The 27,879-nt window shown below is 37.7% G+C and overlaps 1 protein-coding gene across 1 annotated transcript; it reads right to left on the bottom strand.

Moving 5' to 3' along the window:
• Window positions 1–372: 372 nt before the first annotated feature.
• On the bottom strand, window positions 373–26,019 carry LOC139460272 (uncharacterized; the record flags this gene model as incomplete). Its single annotated transcript, XM_071241776.1, has 12 exons — window positions 373–750; window positions 893–971; window positions 1,501–1,665; window positions 1,809–1,946; window positions 2,962–3,096; window positions 6,492–6,626; window positions 6,861–6,998; window positions 7,521–7,685; window positions 8,131–8,349; window positions 9,261–9,359; window positions 14,176–14,252; window positions 25,871–26,019. Coding segments are annotated over 12 exons (1,662 nt in total), but the record flags the coding sequence as incomplete, so codon positions are not given.
• Between the last annotated feature and the right edge of the window lie 1,860 nt (window positions 26,020–27,879).

Here is a 27,879-nt window from a genome sequence, read left to right as displayed (position 1 = left end):
TCAGGAAGCGACAAAGCGCGGTCATCCGAGTTTGAAACCTCAGCTCGGGTAATCTTTCACCACAAGCGGCTCAAAAGTTATTTTTTAACACACGTCAATCTGATACAATGGATTAGCATTTAAGCTAAAGTAAGTAACATGACCATAAAGGTAAGGTGTAGCGTTTGCACATTGGAAAGATGTTGAAGATACAATAAAGGTCAAAGTGTTTTTATGGTTACTGTCTTATAGTTAACTAAAAACTAGATGGAAATTAGCATTTAATGTACAGAAACAATTATAAATGCAATATCCACACACACAAACCGATGACACAGAATGTCACTGTAGGTAAAAGATGACACATTCTTCATTGCTTGTTCAGTTGTTCCAGTTATGTACATGATTGTCTTAAAAAGGCAACAGTCATGTACAGAAGCAAATATCAAAACAAGGGGGCGGTCTCTCAATCTGAACAGTAATGTTGCCGTAGTGATGTTAACAACCAAGACTGTCCTTTGAAACTGTAATTTGGAAATGTTGCAGAGTTAAAGGCGAAGTGTGTCTGATGTCAAACCAAGGTATCTAAATACACACATGTATCTTTGTCAATTTTTATTCGCATCTTGGTCACCATCCCTCTGAATGGACTCATTTGCATACACGCTCCTCTCGGCAATGACGTCATAAACAGACGATTCCCCTCGGACCTGAAGAGTTGAGTACTGTTGCATTTGTTCAGCTTTGAGTATCTTCATGCTGCGTCTATTTCTGAAAATAAGGATGAAGTCACTTAAAGTTTATCTTTAATATGTTCGATCATCAGGTATTAAAACAGTTTAAATTGGTTATATACACATGTAGACGTATATACTTCATATTAACCAGCGTTGTGTTGGATTCCATGTATTACCTGTAGATAGTTGCAGTTGTTATTACTGCATACACACACGAAATGGCCAGAAAGCAAATGACAACAATGAGGCGGACATCTGAAATTTGCAAAAAAACATGATGTTTGAAAATATGACGCAATATGTGTATAATTGACGCAAGTATACCTAGTAAGCTGATGGAATGAGGCCGTTTATGACTCAAGGAAAGTTAAATGAAACCTGTTCAGTGCATGACCTGTGTGCGAACCCTTCCACTGCTTGCAGTTAAAGCAATGTGAAGATAAGACAACCACCAGACATAAACCTGCTCAGTATGGAGGAAAGAGAAACAGAAAAGGTTCTGACAAATCAGTGATCAAGACGAATCTAAGACCCCCGCACAAGACACGCACACGCGCACGCACACACTTAGTACGGCCGATGGTGAAACCAAGAAACACAGGAAAGGCACTGTCAAATCTGTAATCGTAATCAAGACAAATCCAGGACCCCCACAAACACACACGCACACACATACGCGCGCACGCCTTCACGGATTCACCGACGCATGCACACACAAAGACGCGCACACAAAACTGTCAGGATCTACACATAACTGAAACTAATGTACTAACTATATTGTTACCATCACATCCTTGACCCTGATGTGCTGCTGATGCTCCTGCTGCTGCTGTTGTCGTTGATTGATGCTCGGTTCTACAATCACCTGTGACTTTGTCACATACCTCAGACTGGTTCAGGCAGCTGCAGACACCAGAACAGTTGATTCCGTAGGTGTAGTCAGCACATTCTGAAAACATGCATACTGTGGATGTACACGTGGTATTAGATATAGGTATGTTATATATTTATACCTTATACCAGTTCATTGGAGAAGTAATAAACAAGGGTATTCACCCTTTATCAAACTACAAACAAGTAACTTCTTATCACCTTGTATGCACAGTGGTCCCATATATCCTGGTTGGCAATTGCATTCGCAGCGTCCAGTCTGTGCATTACATGAGCCGTTGATCTGGCAGTGACCGCAGGTATGAAGACAGTTTTCTCCATACCTTCCGGGGATACATGCTATTTATTAAATTAAATATAAACTGCCGGGCAAAGAAAGTATACACCCGTGGTTGATGTTGACTAAAATGAAACAAAGGAACGGGTATTCGATGCTGATGTATTTGATATGGGTGTCATAGCTACCTTACATTTGCACTGTTTCCGCGACTGTAACAGCCTAGTAACGTCTTGATAACGTTTGTAATTTCGGGTCAAATACAGTTTTCACGTGCATACATCTTTTCTCGGCAGTTTATTATCACAAAGCTTATAATTGTGCATCGTGTACTGATTTGCTTCAGACTATTCTTACTCAATATCTAGTGAAATGTTTATGGAATGTGGGCTTATTTGTATTGGTCCATGAAGTAACATATTTGTTTCTCAATCGCCCTCTCTTCTTTATGCAGTATAAATCCCAATATGCACTGCATAACTAATGATCTATCAATTAAAAAAATATTTATATTTACTCCTTTGTAAAGCAGCTGGTTTTGATAGAGAGGACTCAGAGTTTTCTTTCGTGCTAATTATCGCTTTCAGTCAAGGTCGTTAATTATTGTAAGTTTCCATTCAATTCTCGTATTTGCACATGTTTACATATGTTGTCACGTCCTATAATGAAACACCATAATGAAAGATAAGTTAAGATGTATTCTTAGACGTTTCATTAGAAGATATTCCATGCATAAAATCAATTAAGTACGATATATCGCGATACCAATACTATAATATCCTACATATACTAGTCATTTAGGTACTCCACAAAGTATAGATTGCGTGGATATATGTTATAACACACTATCATCGCACCGCGGGCGTTGATATCCGGCCTGACACCCAGTGGAACATGTCCCGCCTTCCCTGGAGCACACTCCCTGCAGGGCGACCCGTAGGAACCAGCCGGACATGCTGTGTATCAATAAGTACAATTGGAACTGACATTGTGATGTCAATGAATGTATTTATTTCCATATATGATCTAATGACTGCTTGTTAATATATTGACTCCAGATGAAATAAGATATGCTACCTGTATTACAAAGTGGTGGTTCATATCCAGGTTTACAGCCAGTCAAACATGTCCCATTTAGCACAGAACAAGCGGAATCGTCCTTGCAGTGTCCACATCCTTGGCAGGTAGGTCCATAGAAGTGAACTGCACACACTGAATGGAAGGCAATTATGTTAAAAGCTTGCCTTGAAAGGATAAAACTACCGCATCACAGGACATGTTCATTTTTTAAACCACTTAAATGACAAAATACAAGATATTTTCTTAACAAAATACGTATCATAAGATCGTGTTTGTGCAATATAAAATTGGATTATAACTTGAATGTCAGATTAAAATCGTTCATGGTCACACGTATAAAAGGTGGAAAAGAAGTTTGCACTGATTCACGAATGGAGATGTACAGATCTATGTGCAGTCACTCTCTTGGAACTCAGATTGAGGGTATAAGTTCAACTGTAAAACGTCACGAGTCATAATCGCGTCTTCTCGCAGTCGCTTGGCTGATGTAGATTTTAATTCCCTTTTTGAACGATTCTGAAAGCTACTTGGACTATTTAGACACTTCATCGGACAACCCAAACAGCTCGTAAGTTAATGCTTAAATATTTATTTACAATAGTATGCATAGCCAGTGCCATTATTTGAGATGTAACTAAGTTCACATTCTTTGTAAGGGTAGACAAATCTTTTGCATAAGGGGCACTAGATATTCAGTTTGACACCCAGTATAACATCTCCAATTAGTGGTGTAAGAAACATCTTGTACACGGGTTTCCATAATAACCAGAAGCAAGGATGTTCCTGATCAACTGTTATGAGCTGTTAAGACAATTATGTTGTAAATAAATTTCTCTAATTAAAGATAAAACCTAAATTCGATATAAACATCTAGAAATAAATTGTGATTACGTGGCATTTGATTGGTTAACAGATCATTTTTTGGTCCTATATGTTCCCATAAACCTCAAACAATATAGGCCACGCCCATGTGTTCGGCATCCCCAGTGTCTCGCCAGTGAGATGCACAGCCTCCAGTCCAATAAACTCAAAGAATAAAAACTTCAATTGGTGTTTTTACCTACTTTTTTTTATATCACGCGCATTATGATTCGATCGCTTAAAATACAATTTACACACAAGTATTAAATGTATTTTCATAACTAAACATATTTGCCCACTTAATAGGACGTCGCCTGCTACAGCTTAGTCATGGCCGATGGCGATTTTGATTTAAGAAACAATGAGACTGATGTTGTGAGGCGGTGAAGTTAGCGGTGGCCACATCAACATGAAACAAATTATGCCTGAAAAACTATGCCTGAAATTAAGGCAATTCTATGCTTAAGCCCACCCAAAGAAAATTTCTCAAATACCTGAATATTTCCCCCAATCAAGCTGCCGAGTACCACAAAAATTAGCTTAAAAATGTGAAATCGCCAATAAACAGTCATTTGCAACTGCGGGGCATCGGCAGAGACATGGATCTTGTTAGAGACAAACAGTTCAGACCAGCCAATGACCTTCTCGATGGGAATCTAAAATTCAGTGCTGACCTATGGATCCTAAAGCTGTAATTCCACCGGCAGATTTACAACATATTTTCTCATACCTTCATTTAACCACAAATGCAGTTACCCGTTACCCAGTACGGTACGAACTGGGAAGCCACTTCATCACGAAGGGCATAGATTTTCAAGAACGGTTACAACTCACGAGACAAAACAGAAAAAATGTCAGGGTGGTCTACAAAGTGAAAACGCGACATCCGATAAACGGATGTACGCTTCCGGCAACGATAATGCTTGCACCTTTCAGTCCTTGCACCCTTTTGTCTTCAAAATCCTTCTGTCGAATCACTGTTTAACCACTTTTGAAAAGGGGCAAGACCAACACCAAATCTTGAAAACACTTTGTACACTGACAAACAATTTAACCCATACAATGTTCGAGATTCATGAATAAAAGCTCGCGCAATGCAAATTGTTCAAAAAGTATAATGCACATTGTCTCCGAGCCAGAAGCATTCAATCAAAGAATGATGCTGGCTTTGAGCTAAGGCATATCATGTTCGTGAGTGGACACTAAAGTAAGAGGTCTTTGAGAAATTATAATCGCCATTGCTCGACGACACAGAAATCACCGATCAGCCATGCTCTGACCTCTGTGGTTTTTCACCTCGGTTCAGCCTCCGCCTCACGCTAACCATCAGTTGACCAGGCCTTGGTTCTTTTTTGGAATAAACCTTGTCAATTGAACACCTTTGTATCTACAAGGGTGATGTCATCAGGCTCTTTCTCACATTCATGCTTTAACAAATGTGTTTTCAACTTTGCATCTGATACTGATACTTTGCATAGATACTGGGTGATTTTCTAATCATTGTGCGGAATGATTCAATTGGGTTTTGACTGTTATCAAAATGTAAGCCATAGCTACATAAACAGTATGGGTTCTAATACCCAAGTAAACACCAAGCATCATCTCTCCCAACTGCCGTGTTAGAAAAACACCGTTGTTTCAACAGCTTGTACACATGGACCCATAATAACCAGAGTCACGCGCTGTAACGGAGTGAAGATAATATGTACATGTTCAAAACAACTGTTTGTAATGTGCAGTGAATATATTTCTGAGTTATGTATATGGGTAATGTCATTTATCATAGTGCAGATCTGTGTCATTGGCTTTTTTGTTATCGAAATGAAAGAGTTATCTTACCTTGACACAGTGGCATTTGATATCCAGTTTGACACCCAGCATCACATCTCCCATCTGCCGTGTTACAAGGCGCGTTGTTTTGACAATGGCCACATCTTGATGTGCATGTGGACCCATAATAACCAGACTGACATGCTGTAACAGGATGGAGATGGAGAAACAAAGTATTTTATTTGGGTAAATGTTTAAAAGAAGTATTTTGGGGGGTGAACGCAGTGAACACATTTGTGATTTATGCTTATAGGTAATGTCTTTTATTATAGTGCAGGTCTGTGTCAAAGTGCACGTATTGTTCAAACATGCATCCATAATAATCAGAGGTCCAATTCGTATACGCAGAGGAACCTATCGTTAATGTTAGACAACACGTGTGTTATTTTGACCTGTCAGATAGTGATTCATAAACACATGTACATGATACAGTCGAAATTGCTCAATCAACTCTGTTTTTAACAGCGATTTCCTGTGGTTATTGATAGGGTCTTGCTGATTATATTTATTGTGTGTTCATAATTCTTCGCTTTAGCACATTCTTGATATGTAGAATGATAATCGAATTGATGTATGAGAAGCGGTATATTTGTCTAGTCAAAATGATAAATTGTTTGCTTAATGTTCGCTTAAATGGTTGTGCCTAAAACACAAACCAATTTGATGGAGAAGCCTTATTAAGAAGATAACTTCAGGGAAAACAAGACATTTCTAACACAGTTACAAAAAAATTAATAAAAGTGACAAAATTCTTTCCATAATCATATGAAACTTAAGCCTAAAGCAGTTTCCTTTGTGTAATTCCAACTATATACATGTACAACTGAATGTCTCACTTCTACACAAAGGGGGACTGTAACCCTGCTGACATCCTTGTGTGCAGGTTCCATCATCCTTCTTACAGTCCGATGACCCGCTACACTGACCACACGTAGAGGAACACTGGATACCATAAAGATGTGGGCCACAATCTGTGGAAGATATTGTCACGTATTGTCTTTTCAGAAGGAAAACTTGATAACTAAGTTCATATGAAACATGAAGTACGAAATGATCTTTTTGAACTATTACTTGGTTTATGACTTCGTGTAAAATTCACTATTAAAGGATCAGTTGGAACTGCTTGTGAATTGCTGTCTTTTCATCAGATTGTTACAGTTAAACAATACTATTAGTATTGCGTATAAACACCACACTTTTCTAACCTTGCTGACAGCCCAGTCCTTGTTTCCCGGCAGCACATCCATTTCTACAGTTGCCAGTCTCCTTGTCACATACTTCAGTTGTATCCTGACACTGACACTGCTTCTCACAGTCATCTCCAAACCATCCATCGCTGCATTCTACAATCCACATAATATGAGATGTAAATCAGAGCACAACTAAAGGACCAGATCCAATAAATGTTTGTCATTTTGGTCACATGTAGTACAATAATATCCCGATTATATACTCCAACTGATACACTTTAGAGGTCAGTGCTGCTCCGGCTGCATGTACACAGTCGCCAAGGCCAATGCCTCGTTGGTCAGTAGTTAAAAGTGAAAAGATCCCTTTGAGCGAACTGTTCACTACAGACGCTATGCTTTTCATGATAGCCGCTTATTTGGCTGTGCTTTAAGACAGATGGAGGAGTTGTGACATTACTTTATTGGGGTAAAATGAAACGGTTTCTTCGGGTTGGTCTCGAAACTGTCCCTTTATACCCCGATACAATACTGTCATTAAACATCTATCGATTACTTATAATGTTTCATTTTTATTATCGTATGTTCGTGGTTATATTCCGATGTAATTATTCAATGCTATAAAATGATAATATGTATTGTTAGTAAGTAATATGACATGTCACCATGATAACTCACGGAAGATCTGCACCTCACATAATGTCAGTATATTTCCACTTATTGATACAGATGAACCACTCAAAGCTTCGTCACATGTAATATTTACAACCGTCTGTTGTCCGGACAATGTGTAACACAGCTGGTCACCCACTTTCACCTGAAGGCCCACGTTGCGTTCAGTCACTGTGAACAACAATCATTAGGTGATGATACAAGATGTGTCTAGGTATAATGTGTAACCCCAATTGGGTCCTGGCGGTATGTGTAGCGGCATTAATGCATGTTGGAATTTATACTTTTCATGCTGATAATTGTAAATGTTATGAAATTCGAACTATGGTGTCTGAAAATGTTGAATTTAGAAAACCAAACACAATTTGCAGAGCAATGAGAGTAATAGTGTGATGTGATATATTTACTATTTACAGACTGTCGTCATATAGTTGGAATATTGCTGAGTAGGGCGTTCAACAACAAACAATGAAATCTCTTAAGAAAGCGACCAATTGTGTAATATACGGGGATAGGGGCTTAGGATCCTGCCACGCCTGAAGGACCCAACGAACGGTACACGCATGCCTCCCTTTTCATGAAAGGGATAAATACTAAGTAGTCATATGTCACTCACAGCTATCACGAAGATATATTCTCATCCGTCTAATCTCCAATTGGGTAGTGAAGTTAACACGCCACTCTGCTCCACTAGACAGCCTTTCGGATGTGTGCGTACAACTTTCACCCTCAAACCTTTGGTTAGTATTGCCATCGACTGCCTTGTCTGGTGAAGCATAATCATATCCTTGCAATGTGCTGCTCTGCGATGTCGGCTTTCCACGTGCTATGTTGCCTTTAACGAAATATATAAAATATTAAAACACAGTAGCACTATCAATCTAGCAAAACCCGCACTTAGAATGCCGGACACATAAGCAATTCAACTGAGTTTAGTTTATTAAAAAGTATAGCTCAAAATAAAAACGAAGACAATGTACTGATTAACATCGTCTGACCAAATAAGAACTAAGCATACAAATACCTACGCGTGACAGTTTTATTACTGTACTGTCAGTTTCACAACCTAGACAATCTCATTGTGGACATTTCGTGCATTTTCTCCAAACTGATACTTCGACATTTGTTGATTTCTCCTCTTTAAACCAGTTCTAGGACATCTAACCTTTGACTGGCAAGATGTTGATCACCCGACCGATATATATCTAATTACAATGTATAAATATTCACAAGTAATTAGGTACAGGTAGTTGTGTGTTATTTGGATATTCAACTATATGAGTTGCCTTTAAACTACTATTTTGTTGCATACATAATTTGTATACTTACATGTACAGTACATGTTTTGGTTTCTTTAGTTTGTTTGTTGTTTAACGCTAGAAACAGCAAAATTCAAGCTGTATGACGACGGTCTGCAAATAATCGAGTCTTGGCCAGACAATCCAGTGATTGACATCATGAGAATCGATCCACGCATTTTGGATACGATGACATGCATCAACAAAATCAACGAGTCTGACCACCCGATCCCGTTAGTCGCCTCTTACGACAAGCAGAGTCGTGTATACATGTACACATGTACATAAATATTATCTCATATCATAATTTGAGTAATTTATATTTCCAAAATATTCCATAACAAAATAATTGCATATGTTAAGTTGTAGTAATATAGTCACAATTTTCATAACTGGATGGCTGCATACAGCTTTCCCAATCAAAACATTTATATGGTACTTTACTCACGCTTTTGGCAGTAACTCCCAAACCAGCTTGTTTGGCACGATGTTCCTGGGCAGGGTAAACCAGGGAAATTTGTGCAATCATTCAGACAGTGACAATCTTCTGTAGAAACAAATAGAATGACTGCAAGTATCTAATATCTAAGCATGTCTCTTGTTTAACTTTTCCCTAAAATCTCCATTTTGTACACCTGTGATATAGTTATACAGCAACATACACTCCTCACCTGGAGATGGTATCATAATTTCATAAATTCTTTAACAACACAATGCATGTTTTCTTTATCATCACGTTACGTCAATTTCTTGTATGTTACTTCACATTAATATAAGACTGTATTCACTATGTCTTAGGAATTCCATTGAAAATGACTGACAGCATGACAATGACCCAAGCCACCTGGCCACCAGCCAGGTCCCGTAGCTTCCACGATGCCCCTTTGTCGGCTCGTGCGACAAGTATAAAGAACTGTGCACTGGACAAAATATCCGACTCCTTAACAACCAATCTATATTCGCGGCCGAACTTATGGGCATGGCCTCAGCCCTGCATAACCAACAATCTAAAAACAACAATAATTTCATAATTCTCACCGACTCCCTTTGTGGACTACAAGCTACAAATACCAAAAACGACCTAAATTAATAAACCAAATACTTTAAAGTTCCAACGACCTAACAAAAGCAGGCAAACAAAAAACCTTCTTGTGGATCCCCGCCCACGTAGGAATTCACGGCAACGAAAGCGCCGATAAAGCAGCTAAATTATCTCTCAAAATACCAGAAATAAGCCTAAACCTACCCATCTCAAAATCAGAAATTAATAGTGTGAACAAACAAAAAATAACCAAAAAATGGCATAATCAATATCAAAAATCAAATAGCCAAATAAAAAAGTGCTCAGAAAACCACTAGCCAAACCTAAAATCCTACACCCCTCTAAAAAAATTGACAGATTAATTACAAAACTCCAAACAGGACGCTAGAACCTAAATAAACACCTAAAAAAACTTAAAAGACACACGACAGGCAACTGCCCCCACTGCAAACAACCCTAAACCACAAAACACGCGCTCATCCACCCACTGCAAACAACCCGAAACCACAGAACACGCACTCATCCACCCACTACCAGACACACAGAACCACACTACAAACCACCCTCAATCTGAATAAAGTTCCTATTCTAGATGAAATACTAAACCCTCAAAATAAACTAAAAAACTTCAAGGCCCTAGACGTATTCCTAATCAAAACAGACCTAATTAAGCGCATCTAAAAACTAATTAATCTACCAATCCAAAATCCAATAAACATACTAACACCAACCTCACCCGGCTCCCTTAGTTCCCTCCTCCACCCACCTCGGCATTTATTCCAAATTTAAGAATTCCAAAAATTCAATATAAGCCCCCTCTTGGGTTGCACACACCACTTTCACCCTTTTCTGTATACACTAAATGGTCCGGCCAGGCCCATGAGCGAAATACGCTACAGTCGGAAATCTTCTATATCAGTCAGTCAGTCAGACAAAATATCATCCATTCCAAACAATCCATATGTACATAATAGTACTAGGTATAAATGAAGTTTGATAAGTGTTCGTTCAAGAATATGAACTTCGAATTATCTTGGAATTATGTGCAACACATAGGGCTGGAAAAATTATAATTGGTCTGGAACTATCTGACGGTAATTCAAAACAGGGAACAAGATTTCGTCAAATGAATCATTATGTCAGGAATACAACGATTTAAATGCTGACAAAATAAATAAACATATCTGGAACAGATTAGACTGTTCATGCGGACAATTATATGCTACGTCTATTGCCAATGAAGTTTATCACCCCATGTTATAGCATTTGTTTCATATAAAAGATGGAGGCCAAATAAATGGGACAATTAGTTGTTAGGAATTAGCTTTACCCCCGTGACATATTACGCAACTTAAGGTGAATATGTTTATCAAATAATCAATTACAGTAATTAACCTAGTGTCCTTATTTATACACAATTTAATTACGTATTGGGGTACAATATATAATACACATATACACGGAACTTATTTCTTATTTTGTCAATTTAATCATAACCCAAATTAAACAAATCGAACATGTGAAAATAAAAGTAGTGACTAACTTTATGATCAAGGGTATAAATACTCAATTGTATCTATTAATCCTAATAGTATAACAATACATCCTGTGTATTTACTGAGCATATTTATAAACATCCGGATCTACGACCGCAGACATATAATCAATTAAAGGAAAGTATATTAGATTAAATTAAAATGTGCTATCACTAAAACAAAATTGTCCGTTATCCAAGTTAGCCTAAATCTGCGAGAAATAAAGTTCTGTTCTGTTCTGAAGAGGCCGTCATGATTAGTTCGCGCCAGTCTAGACTGTCCAATCAACGTGAATATACAAACCGTGATGTTACTTGACCAGTTGATAACCTGTCAAACTCAAAGTGCCCCTGGTCCTCCACCCACCATGTGTAATAATTTTGCGCACTTGATTGTTTTATTTGCAGTTATATCACTGTTAGGCTGAGTGATGAGAGAATACATTTTGTTGTTTTTGTTAACGATCGTTTCCATTCTCAACGTGGTAACATTATAAGTGACTAACTTTTTTATCATGATGAAATGAAACATATTAAAATAATCAGAGGGACTGACGATCGCATTATTCGCATAAATGTCATGCTCGCATTAATTTCATGATTTACTGAAGATAAATTTGAACATTTCTGAGCAACGATCATGTTTGTGTAAGGGAAGTAATCTTGTCTCCGCTTGCAATTGGATTCAATCGGGCGAGCAGTTCCGAGATCGCAGCTTGACTGTTCGGTACGGCCGAAAGGCGGCATCCATGTTGTTCACGCTACGCTGATCACGGGGCCTCATTTATCTGTATTCTGCTTATGAGCCGGGATGCGCATGAAACACGGGTGTCAAAACGAATATATTTACCAATTATATGTACGGTCAATTAGCCAGTTCAAGAGACAATACCCTGGTTCTACCACCTTTAGATGTAATTATGTCGCATGCCCCTGGTTCACGGTTCGTCTGAACTCCCGTCATAAAACCACGATGTTTATTTACCTGGAGCCTCAGACAGCGCCGACTTCCTGTATACAAGTACGTACATGGCAATACATGGTTTGACAGTTGTTTGACGGAATCAGTCAATAATTATTGATACAGTGATGTAATTAAAATTTGTCACTAATCACAACTCCTATTTTGATTTTTCTATTGTTCAGCTGTAATTTCGATCAGTTTTATATGTTTAAAAAATCTTCTCTTATATTTATAAACCAAACCTAAAACCATTATGTAAGAACAATTGTGTTTTTAAACCGTAAGTTTTCTATTAAAACAACCATGCAAGTAAGATTTCAGCCGTAATTTTACATTAGTCACTCCACAGATTACACATCTTATATGCTGCAAACGCAGCGCATGTAATGCTACTACGTCACAGCTGCCTCGGTAATTAAGGGCTGGAATGTTTTTGTGAAGGCAGTTAGAGCAGACGAATCCCCCCCCCCCCCCCCCCCCCCCCCCTCGCTGTATATAGACGGTCGCTAACCATATATATGTATATTTCGTGTTTTTGGCTTGATTTGATTGTCCTTTGGTGAAAACAAATGTTCAATTGTGAAAGCAAACCCTTTCCCCTGAACGTTTAAAGACAGGAGACTTTGTTTTTGTCTGAAATATTTAACGTTGAAGTCGTTTATATATTCGGAAATCCATATTATGGTAAATATTTATGAAATGCATTTCCTGTTTTGTATATATATTTATATTATTATGTTAATATGGACAATGGTAAAAATCATTATCACAGTTTAAGTGCTATTCACAAATGTATGTAAATTTGCTTCGTGATGAATGAAGCATGGCAATAAATGTATGCATCTGATTCTTCATTTGGTCTGTATTCTTTGATGAAAATGAGTTTCGTTAATGATGATCACTCTCACAGATTATTTGATAAGAGCATGAGAATTTAACTGGAGAATAGTTATGACTGTATATATATATATATATATATATATATATATATATGTGGTGAAACTGATACCTCATTGATTTGATAATCGGGACTTGGAAATCATAGTCTGTCATTAAATTGATTTTAAAATATATGGTTTTGACTGTAGTACGTCCTGACATGATACTATTATGTTGTAAACAACTGATCGTATCTTATGTTAAGTAAAACAATTATTGATAACTTCCTGAATTCCAATTGTTCAATGAACAGAAGTATTCAAAGCTCTGGCGGAAGACAACAATAAATTAGATGTTAACAAAGATTGTCCATTTTATGATCTTAGGCACATTTCGGCGCACTTACATGTGAGCCTCTAGACGACTGTCTGTTTTATAATTAAATGGCAGCTGCCATCCAGACGAATACTTAATCTTGAGACCTATTATTGTCTTGTCGAGTCAAGTGCAGGTCTCTCTCTCTCACCTTAGGGAGAATGCGACTGTAAAAGCGCCTCGCTAGACAGACAAGTAGTGAATGTTTGAGATAAGTTTATTATTTATTATATATAGTTTAAACTCAATAGATAATTCTTTTATTGTTGAAATTACTAATGAAACATATTTTAAATTGTTCCTTCTAAACATACTTCCTAACAATTCCAAAACATTTCAAAACATTCCAAACCATTCCAAGTCATTCCAAACATTTCCAATTTTGGATTTTCTGTAAAGATCGACCCTTCCAAGCTTTGGAAAGGTTGGAATGAGCGATCTTTCCAAAGCAATCCAACGTCCATTCCAAATTGGAATGGACGCTCCTTGGTCTTGTGGTAGACCTACCATGAATGGGAATCCCCACAGCGCCCATGCCTTAGAAGTTTCGTAATAAGATAGGGACCTACCTTGTGAGGAGACCGACAATGAGACAAGCAGTAGAACAAATGCCAGAAACATCGTCCATGTGCTTGTCTGATGAAATCTGAAAACAAATTCATCCACATTTAGCCAACCAGAACCACTTAACACGTACACAGCAGGTTGATCTACATGTAACTGTTGGTGTAACTTTGAGATTGCTGGTTAACTTAAATAAATGAATTGTAGTTTGAAGACTAGTTTGTAACTGTTACTGTAGGGCATCATGCTATTGTTCACGTCCGTTTGCTGCCATGCATCGACCCATGCATGGATGCGTTTTGTGCTGAGACTATCTCGAGCTGTGTCATGAATTAAATTCTTTTCTCAGATGCCCCCAGTAGAGGAATATCTTCCAAACCATTATACTTTTTTATGCTTTTCTTTTGTATAATTGCCTACATCGGCGACTGCTTCCACTGGATAGTGAAGGGTGTTTCTCTGTTCCATCATGATGTAAAACAGACAAGCGATGGGTGCTTTAGAGTTGAGTAAAGAAGATACCGATGTCAAGGTGAGCTTTTTACATACATATCCCGTTTAGGTTTTTCAGTTCATTGATTAATAAACACTCCTTCCTCTTAGTTTATTAATTTTTTGTAGCAACCTTAAGAGCATTTTACGTTTGTGATGCCTGGACAGTTTGCAAAACTGAATATTTTTGTCCAATTTGTAAGAAATTCAACGCAGTTTATTGTCCAATCCGTCTTCCAAAAGTATCAGCTCTCCGGGCCTTACGGTTTCTTAGAAAACGATGATTAAATGAGTTGAACATTTAACCTCATTGTGGTTCCCTACAAAACATCAGTGTTTAAGATTGCTAAACCATGTGCTCAAAAAATATAACACATTGTGTTTTGTTTCTGATATATACATAATTGTAATGTTGTCAAGGATGTTAAAACAGGCTTTAGAAAATGTAGGGGCAAGGTCTATACAAACCTGTGTCAGAGGGAACTAAAATGTACATATTGTTTACTGGAAAACGTTTATCTTACTTCATTGTCAGCGTATCGACGGTTCTCATAAACACCCGTTCTTGTTGAATAAATACGCTACGCTGGCTGGAAACAACTGTACTCTATCCTTTGTTCCTTTGTGTCATGTAAAAACTAACACGTGCTGTCTGCTTACAGACACCTCAAGTCCACTGTTTAACTGTTATACTTAGTTAACGTTTTATATGTTATTGAATCACTATTTAACATTATGTACCTACCATTTCATTAAAATAATATTCACAATCTTACACGGACTAAGACTAAACTACACTATCCCATATGCTGAATAATAAAGGTAATTAAAAGGAGTTTGCGGTTTTCATAAAAAATCTACTGAATAGGCCCATTCGCTTAGCCTCGAGAATATCTTGAACCTCGTAACATAGTAAAAACATTTGACGTTTAACTTCAAACACTCATTCCCCATGAATATGAACCATGAACAATGTGACATCCAACAAATCAGTTAACCTCGCTGTCAACACCTATTCAGATGGCATGACATTTCCATGTTCAGGAATTAATAGTTAAGTAAGTTATACTGATATAAAAAGTTGCATTAGCGGATTTTCCAAACTAGATTTTTAAACTGACATGTTTTGTATGCTCCACTACATAGCACATGCCAATTATACTTCCCTGACCTACCGGTTGCACCTATTACACACAAATGCAAAGGTTAGTCAATAGTTCACATATAAAAAGCCATTGACCCAGGTTCGTTTCCACACGTGATATCGCTATGATCATGTGTCACAGTTGGTCCACACTGTGAGGCGGCATTGGCGCCCATGACGCCCATGATATATATATATATAATTGAGGTTGAAGTCAGGATTTTGAGGCGGCATTAGCGCTGTTTAGGATATCAACAATAAGAATACCAAAGAAAAGTCTACATAGAAGGTGACATATACCGAAAGATTGAATGACACTGTCCAGTTCTTTGGGGAGTTTTGAGGACTATTTTAGAAAAATCCCTTCATAATATAAATCTTTTTATGATATTTTTTGTTTGTTTTTCAAACGCAGCACAGCACTATTCAAGCAATGTGACGGCGGTCCATAAATAATCGAGTCATGACCAGACAAATCAGTGATTGACCTCACGAGAATCGTTCTGCGAAATGTAATTACTATGGGGTAAATACGGTAACGAATGTAATTTGAAGATGAAGGTTGTACACGTGAAAGTGGCGGTGTCACGTGCTTATAGTGCAGCGGAGAGGGCGGGGTGTATGAGACACCACTCGAGGCCGTCGCGTCACACTGGCGAGCTGTCTTATTCTTTCTTAAATATATATATAAAGATAATCATTATTTTGGTGTAATGCTCGTCTGTGTTGTACCGCCTGTGATTGCAGTGTTGCCGAATGGCAGGTAAAACCGTTTTGAAAGTTGCCGCAGTGCATTGAGTGCTGTTTAGCACGAAGAAGGGTATTGCTTTCTTTCAGTGAGTGATCCCACAGAGGTGATTCAGGAGTTGGGACATGAATTTGGATACACAGAAGATACACGTCCAGATAAGTGATCTTTATTTTTACAAAAAGTAGATTTCGCAGTAATTTTTCATATTAATATACTAGTATTTTAATAGTTCAAGCGTGATATTACAAGGATATTGCAGACATATTTCGTAAGGATTTAATGTGACAAAAATATTAAAACGTACGTTTTTGTTACAGAAAGAATACCATAGAGAATACGGATCGTCGGTGTTTGACACGGAATATGGCATTACAGTCGCGTGTCTACATGTATGATTCTATAAATAAACCCGCTAGCCTGTCACCAGCGGTAGGCGTTGCCCATGAGTGGAGTATGTTATCACCATAAATGTTTTATGTTCGTTTGAACACAGTGAATTAGAACATAAATTGGGATACGGTGACATGCAAGTCACTGAGCAAGACCACCCGATCCCGTTTGTCGCTTCTTACGAAAAGGAGGGATTGCTGAAGACCACTCTAACCCGGAACTTCACATGGCTAGGATGTACACAATAACCATGCTAAGCAACATTTGCTTCACAAGACATGTAACGTCAAAATAATATGAATGTATAATTTGTTCTCGTCCCTAGATGTCTGAGACATTGCCTGTACGGCGTTACAGTATCTCTCACAAACAAAGGCATACAAATAATGTATAAGCTGGTTTCAGAGGGAAAACTGATATAGATATGATCAGACATACCACCAGCCTGCTACGATCAGACCTGGGAGGTCCGAACTTTGAACAAGGAAGAATATTGAATGACTACATCAGTGTGGAAAAAGGTAACAATGCATGTTTTAGCGCATATAGTTACTGTATGGTGTAAATATTGCTACTGTGTTGTAAAGTTTAACACACACAGAAATAGTTTATTCAGGTATCACACGTTACATTGACTGTGTATATACAAAAACTGGACATAAAATGTAAAATTAACGCCCAGTCATAAGGTTTATGAGACACAATAAAACAATAAATCCATGTGTGTATAAAACATAAGAAGAATGCTGTTCGCATCATGTGCGAAACATAATTATACATGATAATATTAACAAAATGTTCATGAATTAAATCATTGTTTACGTTTATACATGTTATGAGGTGTGCTTGCTTATATGACATGTACATTTTTGTGGGGTTGGTGGTTTGTTAAAACGTCCAGCTTCTTTGGCAAGTTGTAAAGATCTGCATCAAAACAAAGTTAAAAGTCGACGGTGGTCGCTATATTTTACATTAAGAACATAGGATTCAACAACATTTTCCGCCTCAAATTGCTTGTAGGTTCTAAGCTCATCAACAGAAACTCTGGTAATACCTTGTAGCTTGTGTGAAAGCCAGAGCTTCTGTTATATACTGAGTTACATACAATTATCATAAGAGTAGTTGTGTTTAGTAGCTTCAATGATGTATACCTCATATAACCGATGGAGAGTAATATATCCCATAAATAATTACATCCAAAACAAGAATGAAACAACACTTCTACAATAACTCCAGTTATAAACTCTTCTTTGTTATCATGGACAATGCATCACGTCATCTTCGCGAGTTAGCAGCCGGTGTATAGAGTTTGAACTAATTTCAGTAGATTTAAACATTTTTTTGTTTTTCTTTCATTCAATGTCCGGACGGTCGAGCCCAAGGAACGGTCGAGTAGCCAAGTGGTTAAAGCGTTTGTTCGTCAAGCCTAAGACCCGGGTTCGGGTTCGATTCCTCACATGGGTACAATGAATGAAGCCCATTTCTAGTGTCCCCCACCGTGAAACGGCTGGAAACGACATAAAACCACGCTCACGCAATTATACACAATGAAAAGCATGTTTGTATGAGAAATGTGTGTCATTGATATAATCATTCTTGTGACCATGTAAATACAACAGCTGATCTTACAAACATATATTTGTTTTTGTAGATAAAATGAGTTCATTTAAAATATTCTTCCCCCCCATCTTACGTTTCCTGGATCTTCATAACACTAACATATGTATATTTAAAGCTGTAAGTTCCAGTTGATGACGGAAACACCGTACGATAAGCTTCTGTTCTGGGTGGTAGGTAAATTTACGTGTTGATGTGTGTTTAATACTCACGTCGATAACGCTTATCTTACTTCCACGTCAAGGTTTTTACTTTCAAAATATATGACGTAAAAACTTACCTTGTCAAACAACTAATTCCGTTTTTAAAACTCATTCTTTCCATAACCATTTGAAACGCAAAGTGAAAGAGCCGACCTCACTCACATCTATGTGTTCATTTGGATACTGTAATGTTGTTATTGTATTGCATTGTTTCTGTTAAGATTCAGTAGAAGTTCAGAACATTGTCCTTCAACAATAAGTAGTTGTCAGGAATGTAAGCAGTAGTGTGGAAGTTACTATATTAAGATGCTTTCAGGGTCAAGAGTCGTCTGAAAATCGTTGAGAACAGCCATAGACTAATCCAGCATGGTACAGAACTTTCTAGAAGGTATTTAGACTATAATAGACTATAATAGACTATAATAGACTATAGACACCGTCAGTGTGCCAGAAAACAAAGATGGTTGGTTCCAATCTCAGATTCGCTCTGAAAACCTACATCAATTCGGTTTCCTCACCCATCAATCTGGCATGTTATGATAAACTTAAAAACCGTTCAATGCAGCGAAAAACAAACTCACTCACCCTAAGATTACAAAAACCTGCCGAGGTACACCCCTTAGGCGTGCGTGGATCCCATGATCGTGGTTTCGAATGCAAGGAGCAAATCCGAGAAAAATGTAATTCTAGCATTTTAGCAAGGAAGAGATATACACAATGTTATCTGACTTTGTCCTATTCATATTTAGAATGATAAGCCTAAAATGCACTTGAACGAACTATGCATGTAGTAATGTGGAGCTGAAGTAGGAAGGTGGTTACTTGAAATCCTGTCACGATATTATCAACTGGTCCACACGTATTATACCGATGATGTGAGAGGGGCTTCAACTGGCAAGCTAAATCCGGCTGTACACATAAACGGACACCTAAAATAGCTGTCACCATTCACGCAGCTAGGACGACATGCAAATTGAACGTGACACCTACACTACAGTAGCAAAGCGTACATTTAGTTTTCTTCTGTCATGGCAACATTTTAACATTTACACAATACACCACAAGAACAAACACTCATGCGGTGCAACAATATTTTATTTATTTTTTATTTCAGGTTTCTTCAACATATATTTTCTATGAAGGTTTCAAAAAGCGTCATAGGACTTTAATTGTTGCTTCATCAGGGTAACAGCATTCAAGGCCTTGTGTCATTGTCATGAAGCTTGGCTCAAGCGTCACTTTGACTGAGCAAGGCATTTTTTAATTTCCCCAAAATATGAGGGATTGACCTACGGAGTATCTTGACGCACACTCATTAAAAATGTACTTGATCAAAAGAGTATTTGACTCCCAATAGTAAATAGGTTTTTGACCTAAACCAGACAATCGTCAGAAAGCTGGTTATCCACCGAGTACCAGAAAAACGAAGTATGAAAAACCCTAGCTAGTCAGTTCAGCTCAATAAAACCAGAATAAATCAGCACAAGATAAAAATTGCCAAAACCTATCATATATTTGTTTGTTGATAAAATGAGTTAACAATTAAAAATAATGTTCCCGCTCATGTAAAGTTGCCTCGATCTTTAAAGAACTAAACGTATGTATGTTTTAAGTTGATGACAGAAGCACCATGCGATAAGCTTCTGTTCTGGGTGGTAGTTCAAATTACATGTTTGTGTGTGTTTAATACTCATGCAGATAACACTTATCTCACTTCCTTGTCAACTTTTCGACTTTCCTCGCAAATAATACAAAAAAACTTTACTTTGTCAAACAACTACCAACGTAATCCGTTTTTAAAACTTATCAGTCCATAAATCGTTTGAGGCGCAACGTGAGAACCGACCTCACTAACATACACTGTAAACATGTTCATTTGGATACTGGTATATGGCAGCGTGATGTATATTTGAACAATGTTGTAATTGTATTGCATTGTTTCTGTTAAGATTCAGTAGAAGTTCAGAAGATTGTATTTGAATGGAATGGAGTGGAAGTTACTATATTAAGATGATTTTAGAGGTCAAGTGTCATCTGTAATCTTCTATAACAGTGATAGATTAATCAAGAATGGTATTGAACTTTCTGGAAGGTATTTAGACTATATTAGACTATAGACGTCGTCAAATGGCCGCAAACCAATGTGCCAGAAACCATTGTTCGTGGATTCGAATCGAAGATTCGTCCTGTTTGTGTCAACACAATACCCCTGCTCCCGTGCCTTGAAAGTAGGTAAGAGTGAGTTCAATACTCATCACAGCGGCAATAAAACACATTAACTCACCCTAAGGTTCCAAAACATGCTGAGTTTCGTCCCTTAGACGTGCGTGGATCCAAAGAGCCTGATTTCGAATTCAAGGTGCAAATCCGAGAAAACGTCATATCAGCATTTCAGCAATGAAGAGATAAACAAAAACGATGTATTCTGACTTTGTCCAATTCAAATTTAAAATGATAAAAACGTAAGCCTAAAAGGCATCAGAAAGCAGTATAGTTGAATAGACTATACACGTGTCAATGCGCAACTTGAATAGGAAGGCAAATACTTGAAAGGATGGAGGAGGGAGTTCAACTGCAATGTTGTGTCGAGTTACACAAACGCTATTCAGGACAGCCATGACACATAAACTGGCTGTCACCAGTCACGAACACGACATGCACAGTGAAACGCGTAATTCCACTTCAGTAGCAAAGTGTAAATTAAGGATATAAATTTCCCTCTATCATCATAAACATTTTAACAAGCAGTGTAACACTATATTAATCTTGAGGTCTCTTCAATATACTTTTTCTATGACGATTTCAAAGAGCGTCATACGACTTTAATTGTTGTTTGATCATTTAAAGAATTGGGTCATACGTTCCCGCGTTTGTCAAAATGAACACTTGACTAACCTTTGCATGTGAAATAAATAATTTGAAAAATTGCGCGTTATTTCATTGCTCTGCTCTTGGACAAATACATAGCCGAGGGATATTCCTTTCTATGGATAGATCACAACGCATAAAGCACCCTAATGCTAGGATACTGTTAAGTGTTATTGACTTGGGCAAAGCACCTCTTGTTATAATGTGTCATAAAAAGCTGGATGGTGGGGGAGCACGAACATCAATACGAGAGGTCAGACTTACCTTTTGCATGTTGTCGACGTGTTAGACCAGGAAGTAATGAGAGTGTTGTATAAAATCGTATGCCTCTTGAGCATACAACTGTCAATAATGTTAAACCTGTTTCCCAGTATGGTATCAGTTTATATATATAACATTGTTTAAATATCAAATGTAGAAACACATGAATAAGTATCTGATTGACGTACTATAGTTATTTGTTAACTTTCCTGTTGCCTTGATACATGTATTGTACGCACCACGGTGACAACACAACACAATGCAATACATAGAGGTTATCACGCGAGTGTGTTTGGGGATGGTAAATATCCTGCATTAGGAATAAACATTGTATTTAGCGAGCCTTGGCAGTGGACAGTAAAAATATAGAGTTCCCTCCGCCATTATAAACATGTTAACATTTCCCCTGTAAACATTCAAGCGATGAAACAATGTTTTAAACTTGAGTTTTCTTCAACATACTTTATTCTACGAAGTTTTCAAAGAGCGTCATAGGGCTTTTGCTGAAATGTTGTTTGCTAGGGGTTCAGAATTCAATGCCTTGTATGATACGTTCCTTCATGTGTTCAAGCAAACCTTTTTACAAACCTTTGCATGTGGAAATGAATACCTTGAATAAGTTATTTCATAACTCATACTCATGTACAAATACACAGCCGAGGGATATTCCTTTGTATGGATAGATCACAACGCATAAAACATCCCCTTGCTAGGATACTGTTTAAAGAAAGTGTTATGAACTTGGGCAAGCGTCTCTGGATATGATGTATCGTAAGAAAATGGATTGTGGGGGGAAACATAAAATATAACGAAGAGATATCAGGCAAACACTTTGCGTTTTGTGGAGGTGTTTTTTTAGCCTTGTCCTTGAGAACAGGAAGTAATCTGAGTGTTGCATAAAATGTATGCCTCTGAATTATACGACTCTCGATAATGTTAAACCTGTTTTCCAGGATGGTGTCAGTTTAGAAAAAGAACATTGTTAAAATATGAAATGTAGCACGACATTAATAACTCTCTGATTGACGTATTGTTATTTGTGTATTTCCTGTTGCCATGTCACAGGTATTGCACGCACAATTTACTCAAAAACAATGCAATAAAAGGGAGTTATCAAGAAGGAATTACATAGTTTGATATATTGTATGGTTTGAAAGTTGAAATCTCAAATATTCAATTAGCAACACCAGTTGACCGGACCAAAGCTTGTGTTAACGTAGCATAACGTGGTTTTTTTCAAAATTGGGTAATCAATATAAATATATCCGTTACATAAACGGCATCGGAATGTGCGACTGTGATGTTGTGCTGCGATACTTTGCAGTCCTTATCTGATTGAGGATGTGATTTGCAGAAACTACCTCGATGATAGCGACGAGTAACACTCTGGGTTGAAGTCGCATTTTCAAACATGATTTTTTATCATGTTTAAATGTTCTCATTTTGTATGCATTTTAACCACATTACATCAGTTTTATGATTACTGCTGCATATCTGACCACAAATGGACTAATTCACGAAGTGAGATACATGTACAGTTTTGATCTAACAGAAATATGTGATTTCAAGTGATTATTTTTATAACCGTGGTTGTAAAAAATTCGCAAAGTAACTTGATCAAACTAGTTAACACTAATTCCTTAAGTGAGAGACAACTGTGTAAATACAACACTCAGGTATTTGTGATTTCAAGTTAGTTTGAGCCGAACAGTGGATGAGAAAATTGGCTACTAAAGTAACTGAACCAGACTAATCAAACAATCAACAACTAGTTAGGTATCAGACAGGTACTGTAAACCAGACACTCATATTTCAGTCATTTCCTGAAAGTCATTTCATACATTCATAGTGTAACATGTATCAGTGCAATTACTATGGTGTGGGTTTCAATGATGACATATACGTGGCATTGATTAAGTAAATTCAACAGATATCGTGAAAGCTTCCGTTTTGTCTGACCCCATAAATGAAGCAAAATCACGCTTAGCGACGACAGTAGTTATCTGCATTTCACGACTAATTCTCTAGGTTACATTGGAAAAACATAAAACAAATAACAGCACGCAGATTGTCAGATTGTTTCTGATTACTTACATAACATATTTATGTATATGTAGGATCCCGCCGTCAACGATACCCTCCTCTGAAAATTTGATCCATTTCTAGGGGCGGTCGGGTAGCCTAGTGGTTAAAGCATTCGCTTATCACGCCGAAGACCCGGGTTCCATTCCCGACATGGGTACATTGTGTGAAGCCCATTTCTGGTGTCCCCCGCCGTGATATTACTGGAATATTGCTAAAGGCGGCGTAAAACCATACTCACTCACTCACTGATCCATTTCTAAATAACATGGCATGATATATAAATAGAGATAGATTTCACAGTGTTTTTGTTCAATATATCTTTCATTTACAAGATACAACCTCAACCATGAACATGCATCTAAATTGTGCTGAGGATATTCTGCATTTTCTTATATTTACATCAGTTAAATAATTTCCTGCAATTGCATTTTAAAATATCTATGATATTCACATTTACTAGAAATATCTAGAATGGATTTCCATGTTTGAAAGTACACTGAAGAAACACTGGCTGTCCCAAATATAACCATCAGTGGTAGTCAAAGTCCTTATCAAGGGTGTCCGTCTACACTACTAATAATGCTAATAAATATCTCACTGAATATACTGGTACATTGAATGCCCTATAGCCTCTGTCACTGAGCCTTTGTTGTGAATTGGAATTATAGTTCCAAGTGTCCAATCTTTTTGAAGTGAGAGGTAGGAACTACATACAGCCACCAATAGTTGTGCCGTTTGTGCGCCACAATGGTCGACGTTTTATCTTTCAAGGCGATGACGGTCGTGCACACGTATCGTAACTGACTAAAGCAGCACATCACCATGGGTGCGGACCTTTCCCCCAAAGATCACGTCTGTTCCTTCCTTTTCTTTTTCATCTATTACCCTCATTCTACCCCTTTGTAGTTCTGTCATCTACTTATCCCTTACTGTTTTGGGAGTGTAAAGCATCCCATGCTCTGACGATATTGTTCCTCGTAAGGTGATTATGACATAAATTTGCATTAGTTAAAAAGAAGTGGACCAGTCACAAGCCTTCAAAAATGCCCCCAAAGTCGTACCACAACTACCCATTTGATGTTTAACACTAAAACACTGACCCCTCCAAAAATATGAACCAGAACCATTTGACATCCAACGTATCTTTTGACCTCGCACGTATCGATTCATGGTGATATGACAACTCCAATTACGGATATCTATGATAGGAAGGTCATTGTGAGTTGCTTGAGCAGATTTTCGTGGAGGCTCAACTTAATAACGTATGCGTATTATGGTATCGTTAATTCAAATTTATTTAAAAGTGTTTGCATTATCTTAGCCTGTCATCTGATTTTCAAAAACTCAAGGTGAGAGAGTGAGTGAGTGAGTGAGTATGGTTTTACGACGCTTTTAGCAATATTCCAGGAATATCACGGCGGGGACACCAGAAATGGGCTTCACACATTGTATCAATGTCGGGAATGGAACCCGGGTCTTTGGCGTGACGAGCGAACCTTTTTTGTAACCACTAGGCTACCCGACCGCCCCTCAAGGTGAAAGAAGAGAAGAGAAGAGACAGTTGTTATGTGCCAAGGCATCGACCTCACATTAAACGCTATTACGTCACAATCACAATGCAGCAAGTTTTGATAAATGGTGTGTTTGATTTGATGTGTTTTTTTCACTCAGGGTTTTATTTAACCTGTACACTCGTTTCATTAAACATGGTCACGGCAACATTACAATCATCTCAACCCTAAAGACAATGACACACGAGTTGTGTGTAAGCGGGCGTTGTCCTGCGATATCGTTGGTCACCTGTAGGCATTAAATGAATAAACAAACACATAAAGCTTAATTTTAAGCTGGCATGAGAAGGATATTGTCAGAGATATGATCAGACTTACTTGTTGCTTGCTGTTGTCAGAGCTGGGAGGCCCGCGCTTGTAACAAGAAAGTGAATTGAGCGATATCTTATCTCTCTGATACATGTATATAGAAACTGGTTTGCCAGACTAAACATCAGTGTTGAAACAGGAGCAGGTAGCAACGCAATTCATTTAACTGGTGGTGCAACTTTGAGATTGCTGTTTAACATAAATAAATGTATTGACCAAATCCTATGTTGTAAGACTGGAAGACTATAGTTTATTAGTATTACTGCGGGGCATTACTATTGTTCACGTCATCGACCCATGCATTGGTGCATTTTATGCTCAGACTAACTTGAGCTGTCAGATGGATTAAATTATTTTTTCAAATGTCCCCTGTAGAGGAATATCTACCAAGTCATTTAACTTTTTTTTATACTTTTCTTTTGTATAAATGCCTACATCAGCGACTGCTTCCACTGGATGGTGAAGGTTGTTTCTCTGTTTCATCATGAAGTGAAACAGACAAGCGATGAGTGCTTTAGAGTTGAGTAGAGTAGATACCGATGTCAAGGTAAGCTTTTTACATACACACCCCATTTAGGTTTTACAGTTCATCGATTAATAAACACTCCTTCCTCTTGGTTTATTAAATTGTTGAAGCAACCTTTAAGAGCATTTACGTTTGTGAGCTCATGATGCTTGAACATTTTGCACAACTGAATATTTGTTGTCCAATTTGTGAAACAAATCAACGCACTTTTTTGTCCAATCTATTTTCCTAAAGTATCAGCTCTCTGTGCCTTATGGTTTCTGAGAAAACGATGATTAAATAAGTTCAACTTTTAATCTCATTGCGACCCCATTGCGTCTTAAATTGCCTGTAAGTTCTAAGCTTATCAATAGAAACACCAGTAATACCTTGTTGCTTGTGTAACTGAGTTACATTTAATCATCATAAGAGTAGTTTACTTTAGTAGCTTCAATGATGTATCCCTCATATAGCCGATGTAGAGAAATTGATCTCATAAAACATTGCTTCCAAAGCACGAATGAAACAGCACTTCTACTTCAATTCAGAAATACACAATAACTCCAGTTATATATTCCTCTTTGAAATGTGTTTTTACATCGACAATGTATCACGTCATCTTCGCAAGTAAGCAAAGTAACAGGCGGTGTATAAATTTTGAATTAATTTCAGTAGATTTAAACATTTTGTTAAGTTTTTGTCTTTCTTAGATTTTAGTGTTTATCTACACATCTTGAATTAAACATTTGCTTCCAACAGTTAGACACTCATGTAAAGTGGCATAGTTCTTCATAACACAAGGGGAGGTGGAGTAGCCTAGTGGTTAAAGCGTTTGTTCGTCAAGCTGAAGACCTGGGTTCGATTCCTAACATGGCGTCCCCCACCATGAAATAACCACTCTCACTAATACACAATGCAAAGCATATGTGTATGCGAAATGTATGTTATTGAAATAATCATTCTTGTGGTCACGTGAATGCAATAACTGATCTTATAAATATATATTTGTTTGTTGATAAGCTCGTGTGCTTCAACAAAGCGTCGACCTCTAAAATCTCCATAACTTCGGCCTCCTCACTCATCAAACTGGTATGCCAAGATATAACTGAAATACTGTTCACAGCGGCGATAAAACCAACTAACTCGTTCTAAGGTTACAAAAACCTGCTGAGTTGCGTCCCTTTGAGGTGCGTGGACCCCAAGTTCGCAGTTTCGAATGCAAGGTGCAAATCCGAGGAAATGTCGTATCAGTATTTGAGGAAGGATGAGATATATACTGAACCGCAAAAGAAACATCACCCCAAGTAACATTGCATAAAAAATTGTCATTTAAATATCTGGGTAATTTTTGTTTCTAAAATTTAACATTACCTTGATTTGATGATAAAAAACAAAGCAGATGACAATAAAACCGATCGCCCAAACGCATCACGGCAACGGCCATGGTAACTCGGTGCAGGTGAGTTCTGTGCAAATTGAAATGCTCATGCGTTCCCCGATTTCTTGCCCTATA

This window comes from Haliotis cracherodii, unplaced genomic scaffold, assembly GCF_022045235.1.
Source record: "Haliotis cracherodii isolate W230 unplaced genomic scaffold, xgHalCrac1.p SCAF_14, whole genome shotgun sequence".
NCBI lineage: Eukaryota > Metazoa > Mollusca > Gastropoda > Lepetellida > Haliotidae > Haliotis > Haliotis cracherodii.
Note: the sequence above shows the minus strand (reverse complement) of the source record. Positions and strands in the feature narration are given on the sequence as shown.